At 35.4% G+C, this 6,296-nt stretch overlaps 1 protein-coding gene across 1 annotated transcript; it reads right to left on the reverse strand.

Annotated features, from left to right (window-relative positions):
• Window positions 1-211: 211 nt before the first annotated feature.
• LOC116025707 (sodium/hydrogen exchanger 3-like) lies at window positions 212-5,946 on the reverse strand. Its single transcript, XM_031267040.1, has 15 exons — window positions 5,625-5,946; window positions 5,302-5,504; window positions 5,084-5,202; window positions 4,863-4,960; window positions 4,725-4,784; window positions 4,426-4,472; window positions 4,134-4,328; window positions 3,832-3,878; window positions 2,454-2,520; window positions 2,241-2,341; window positions 1,964-2,065; window positions 1,626-1,764; window positions 1,480-1,542; window positions 1,277-1,360; window positions 212-897 (listed from the first exon to the last, which is right to left on the reverse strand). The coding sequence occupies exons 2-15, from the start codon at window positions 5,476-5,478 to the stop codon at window positions 574-576; spliced, it is 1,623 nt and encodes a 540-aa protein (XP_031122900.1). The 5' UTR covers window positions 5,479-5,504; window positions 5,625-5,946; the 3' UTR covers window positions 212-573.
• Window positions 5,947-6,296: the final 350 nt, after the last annotated feature.

The raw sequence follows: 6,296 nt of genomic DNA on the forward strand, positions 1-6,296 counted from the left end.
ATAATTAATATAAAAACTCAAATGTCACTAAAAAAATTTATTTAATAATTTATATATAAAAAAAAGTGTGAAATTCATTTTTTCCTCAAATTTAAGAAAATTCATTTTCCATTAGATTAAATTCTTCACTAACCAAACAAAATAAAATAAATATTTTTCTTCAAAATTGAAAGAAAAAAAAACATTCTCGTGAACCAAACACGCCATCAACTCAAACTCAACACTACTAAGAATACATATAGAATTAAGAGTTCAACATATACTCCTAAATCTTACTCCAAATTTACTTCCTGATGTGGCACCCCTGTAAATGTGTGTACATCAAAATTTTTAGTGTGGAGTAAAAGTTAGAAGTAGAGAATGTGTACACCTAGTATTTTCCTAGAATTAATTGTCATTATTTGCATCACTTTTAGGAGAGTAGATTAGTGAGTCAGACATGTACAATGCTACTGCACTAATGTCGTGGAGACTAATTGCTATGTACACAACTACACATTAAGAGCCCACCCAAGTGGGTTGCATATAATAGCTATGTACACAACTACACATCTTCTGCTAAGCAATGCTGTTTCAGTGAAGAATATCTCCCCCTCCCTTTGGTGAGCCAGGAGGAGCTCCCCCTCCCTCTCCCCCTCCCCCTCCAAACACCGGTCGCATCCATGAATCATCAAACTTCCTCCAATAGTAATGAATTGTGTTGGTAGGTTGGCTCAAAAGCATGCATAAACTGGATGGTCGACGAAGACTCACATTCCCCATTTCACCCACATCCAATCCTTGTTCACTGGTTAATAGAGGGAGCAGAGCAGATTGTTCGGGAGAAAGCAAGCCGCCCAAATGTTGCGACTGAGGCAACAACCACCTCACAAGAGGCTTGGTTAGCAATCCAAACACCTAAGAAGATTAATAAAAAGATTACAATAAAAGATTTGAGTACCATTTATGTCCTACATTTTGTATATCACTCTCTCAAATAGCAGCACAGCACTACTGGTTGGTAACTAACACAATTTTGGGTTTTTTGCCCAAAGGTATCCCTCCAGCCGACAGCCAGAAGACTAACCTTTCGTCCCAACGGTCAGCACACTAAGTGGTAGGGGACTGGCCAAATGGTTTGCTCCATTCACATGGGTGGGATCGAACTCCCAACCTCATGCTTAAGGGACGAAGTGCTGAACCACCACGCCAACCATTTACCACAGTACTAAAGAGGACAACATTAAGTGAGAATAATCACTTCGGACAGTTAACATTAAGGAGCCAGTTCATTTACCACATTACTAAAGAGGACAACAGTGATGGTGCATGTGATCGTGATAGCATTCGCTGGTTGTTGTGTGTGGCCAAACCTTGTGAACTGTCAATAAACCAACAATCAGGTTACAAACCAATCCAACCATTTATTACTTTACTATTATCGCGCGTATATTTATAAAAGGAACTTGTTTACTAAACAACTACTCCGTATCAATTTACCTGATTATAAGCCAATGCCATAGAAACAGATCCTCGCATCAAACCAGCCCACCAAATAATTACCTGCATTGGGGTATGATAACAGTTTCTGTTAGAACCATCAGTTGACTTTCATCATAAAGTCTTACGAAGCTCTTGAATATGACCTGCTGCTTGAAATTTATTCTGTCAGTCATTGTCCGCTTTGTACAATTAGATAAGAGGGACAGTAAAAAGACAAAGCATGCTCTTCCAACCAAAACCAGTCCAAGCAACACAGCACTTACTCCAATATATTTTCCAGGACTGTGGAGGTTTGAATCCAAAATTAGAAAACATAAAAAGTAAAAAGGACTAAAGCATATATCCAATAGAAGATTTATACAACAAATCAGGCTGCACTATTATAAAGTAGAAAGGAAACATGCATGTTATATTGCATTGTAGAATAGAATAGCAATTCTTAGGGCTACTTTCAACAACATTTAATAGTTTAGGATCTCACTTGGACTTTACAAAATTCCATTTCTCCATGTCTAAGGCATCCATACCAACATATAGGAAGATGAAAATCTCTGCAATAAATGATAATGTTGCAAAAGCATGCCTGCGAAAAATCAGATTACATATAAAATATAGAGAATATGGAAAGTTGACAAACCCCCACCATCAACAGGGAGACAAAGTTTCAACTTAACATGCTAGAAGCTAGTCAATTGTTTGCACAAAAGGGAGAGCCTTTATCATTATTTGGTGTTCGTAAATTTAACATACTTACATACCTGGTTGTTACTTGAGAACTTGCGGTCACATTGTGCCAAGTATAATGTGACATGACAATCCCACAGAAGAATACTGTGAGAATTCCACTTAAGTCAAACAACTGAAAGGCATAGTGATAATTATCAATAAATACGCAAGACATCCCAAAGGTAAATACTAGCACAGAAAGGCATTATATGATCCATAAATAAGCGCCAATTGTAGGAACATACTTCAGCCAACATATATGAAAGATAAGCCAAGAGAATCATGAGTGCAATTTCTCGATCAGTTGAGTGCCTGTGATGAGTATTAAAACAATAAGCTATTGAAGTTTTCTATAAAAGTTACTACATCCTACAAGATGTTACAGATTAAAGAACTTGACTGGAGACGGATGTAAGAAAAGCTATAAGTGGGAAACATACATCCAATGATCTGACCAGAAAATAATTAACATTAAAAAATAAAATAAAATAAATAATTAAGCAAATTGATAACATCAACATGAAAAGAATTTCTTATTCTAAAAAGGCATACAACCACCAGAAGTATTGTCAGAAGACTAGAAATCTGAATAATTATAATCATTTCAGAGGTATTAAATCGTATTACTTCACTGGACTTGGTTATAAACACTCCAGATGAGTAAAAGCTAAGCACATCATGAAGTTCAATTTCAATCTGGGTAACATCATCGATCACCCAAATTTGGCGGAAAACTTCCACACAAGATCCCAAATCATTCTAAAGTAAATTTCAATTTTGATAAAGTTTTAGGAGCAAAATAAAAGTTTCAAAAAACCAGATTACATGCAGATTTCAGCACCATTAGAACAAAATGAAGGTGGCTTACTAAATTTGGGGTAATGGAAGCCCGTGAGGAAATATAGATGTTGATGAAAGTTATGAAATTAAGGTAGAAATATGTCCAAAATTTTATATTTAATTAAAATTTAAAACTCCTGTAAAGTTGAAAGGGAAATTCTACTGAATGACAATTACACCGGCTATGCTTTATGTAAGTGACAACTGGAGTGTAAATTTGTAACTGACATAAGAATGCTATTATGCAAAGGTAGAGAGAATGCAAAAAAGAACCATATTGTTAAATACTTATTCAACGCAAGGAACAGGTGGCACCTATTTAGAATGCTTAATAAATGGTGGTAATAGGTGAGAGGATGACAAAAACCAAAGGCAATAGGATACAACTAATTAAGAAAGTTTGTATATCTCTATGGCCTATTGCATATTTAACATTGATTGGTATTTAATGGAGGCATGGAATCCGTGTAGCTAAAACTTACTAGTTTGGGTTTTAACAGTTAGTTCAGTGCAAAAGAGTAATAACTTGTTGGTCCGATGAAAGAGAGTGATCATGTGAAGTTCAACTTTTTGACTTCTTCATTTGTAAACAAGAGCTACAATAGTTCATTTAGTGCTTGGAGACAGTGAAGTATAATGTAGTGGAGACTGGAGAACTCCCAAATACACCTTCAATTAATTTGTGCATTTTAACAACCAAGCAAGAACAGGATGAATGAAATTAATTCAAAACAAATGACAACAGCATTCAATGTGGAATAAATGATGAAATAATTACTAGACCTGCCAAAACATATCTTTTTGATTAGATACGCACTGAGCAACCCAACCTGCAAATTTCAAATACAAATTTTATATAATTAGATAGAGAACATTTGGCAAACTGGAATTTTCAAGAATTTTTAGGGGTGGTTGCTAAATGTCCTTTGACTTATGTCTAACTATAACCAAAAAATTATTTTTAATAGTTAATGCCACAGAATAGTCCAAAAGATCATGTATATCATTTTTTCAATAAAATGTGCTTCACTGAAAATCGTAGAATTGACCATCAACACTATAAATATTAAAATAACAAGACTTACCACAACTCCTAGAAGAGTGCTTGCTGAAAATAAATACAGAAAATTGCCTGCGAACTTTAAGGTCACTTGAACATCAATGTTAGAGATGTCAAATTTTTGGATGGCATTAAAAAGTACCACAGATGTTGCATCATTTACAACACCTTCTCCAAAAACTAAACTATACAGCAAAGGTGTTTCATCCTGATTGAGCACCTGTCAGTGAAACCACAAGCTCATGGTTCATAAATTCATTGTTGATGAATGATCCTCAATGACTGTGCAATAAATTAGTGATCCAATGTGGCCATACCTGCAAGGTGCAAACAGAATCTGTTGCTGAAAAGATAGCTCCAATTGCTGTAATGAATCAAATAGGATATTAGTTAAGATGCAAGCTTGCAAGAATTGATTCTAGAACTCTTGTATGACACTATTGAGTTACTGAACAAACAATATAACTTCCCCAAGTCACAAGCTAATAGTTCAAGTCATATATGATAAGTAGAAATATCAAACCAGTGTTCTTTTAAATTACCAATGAAGTTTAAAACATGAATCATCACTATGCAAAGAATGGTAGCACGAACAAAGCACGGAAAAGAGTCCTACCAAGATAATCCCGTAGATCCAAATAACCAATGCCTATCTTCTCAAATAACTCTTTGGCACCTGGACCAAAAATTTTAAATTATGATCCTGAATAATTTCTTTGGGATTACTGAAGATCAGAGTTGTGGCAGAGCATACCAAATGATATAATACAGAAGGATATTAATGTACCAATGGCACCAAACATCATAATGATGATAAAATTTCGGAAGAATTGCTTCTTTTTCACCTGGAACCTGGTAACTCATTGCAACAAAAATGTCAGGTTCAAATAGAACTTTATCATTCAAATAAAAATGAGCACTTTAAATGCATTTGCAATGCCAAAAAAAACAAATGGCAATGATGATAAATCTCACCCAGCATTGAATATAATAGGCGGTAGTAAATAAATGAAGAAGAGTCCTTCATTAAATTCTAAGATGCGAGAACTTGCTCCGTTACTAGTCAGCAGAATGACACCCCCCGTGCATACACCCTGCCAAACACCGATTGATTTTCTTAGGATTAAGAAAACCATGTATCCAGAAGGACCCAATTTCAACCCCCAAAAAAAAAAACGCTAGCTACTACTCACGATAACAAGAGCAGTGATGGACTCATTAATCCACCGATTCTCTTCAAGGAGATGGCCGATGACAATGCAGGCGCAGAGTAGAGATACGAACAAAGTTATGGAATTAATAGAGCCCTGATCCTCCTCAGACAATTTAAACCCCAACCTTACTACGTTGTTGACCAAGTTAGTCCCCATGCTTTCCAACTAAGACTCAAACTCCCCTGCAAATCGAGATACTACGCTATAATTCAAAACAATTATCAAACAAACAAAATTCCCCAAAATTAACTAAAAGAAGTGCCAGAAAATCGCCGCAAAGACCGGAATAATCTAGAGATTACCAGAACTAGGGTTTAGAGTTTGCTTAGTGTGGAAGGAGAAAGAAAAACACTGGAAATGAGTAAAGGCAGGTTGTTTGAAATAGCGCGAAGTTGACGAAACTGAAAAATGCAACGATCGGAGTGGTTAGGTGGGGAGAATGATAAGCTATATCGTCGGAGTAGGTGAGGGCGAAATTGGAGGCGGTTGAAGATGTTGATTAATGTGAAGTGTACGGTGGGATGTGATTGAAGGCCTCGACGACGAGGAGAGTTAAGGTTGCGTTGGGGAAGAGGGAACGAACATTCAATTGGAGTCTCTGTTGGCGTAATCGTAGCCGTGGGGGGAAGTAACGCTGACATTTTGATTTTAACTTCTCACCGAGTCACCGGTCACCAAAACATGGTTTGAAGAATATTTTGAAAGGTGAGTTTCTAATTTTAAATACTCTCGTATAACTTGTGTTCACTTAAAAAAATATGATATTTTGATGTTTTTTTCTAGTACATTTTCTTTTATAAGTAACACTTAATTAATATTTATATTTTTTTAATATAATTATTACATTTTCATACTTATACGTGAGACGGTCTCATATATGTGTGATCCTTTTAATAATAATAATATATAATGATAATCTAATAAGAGAATAAAATTAGACCTATAACAAAAACTAAAAAATTGTTGGTCTAGTT

Source organism: Ipomoea triloba, chromosome 7 (assembly GCF_003576645.1).
Source record: "Ipomoea triloba cultivar NCNSP0323 chromosome 7, ASM357664v1".
Lineage (NCBI taxonomy): Eukaryota > Viridiplantae > Streptophyta > Magnoliopsida > Solanales > Convolvulaceae > Ipomoea > Ipomoea triloba.

Excerpts from the sequence above, each read along its gene's own strand:
- LOC116025707 (XM_031267040.1), bottom strand. The coding sequence starts at position 5,478 with ATGGGGACTAACTTGGTCAACAACGTAGTAAGGTTGGGGTTTAAATTG. Across the intron at positions 2,521-3,831 it reads AAAAAGATATGTTTTGGCAG|GCACTCAACTGATCGAGAAA; the intron begins GTCTAGTAATTA and ends TACTCATCACAG. Across the intron at positions 2,066-2,240 it reads AGTTCTCAAGTAACAACCAG|GCATGCTTTTGCAACATTAT; the intron begins GTATGTAAGTAT and ends GATTTTTCGCAG.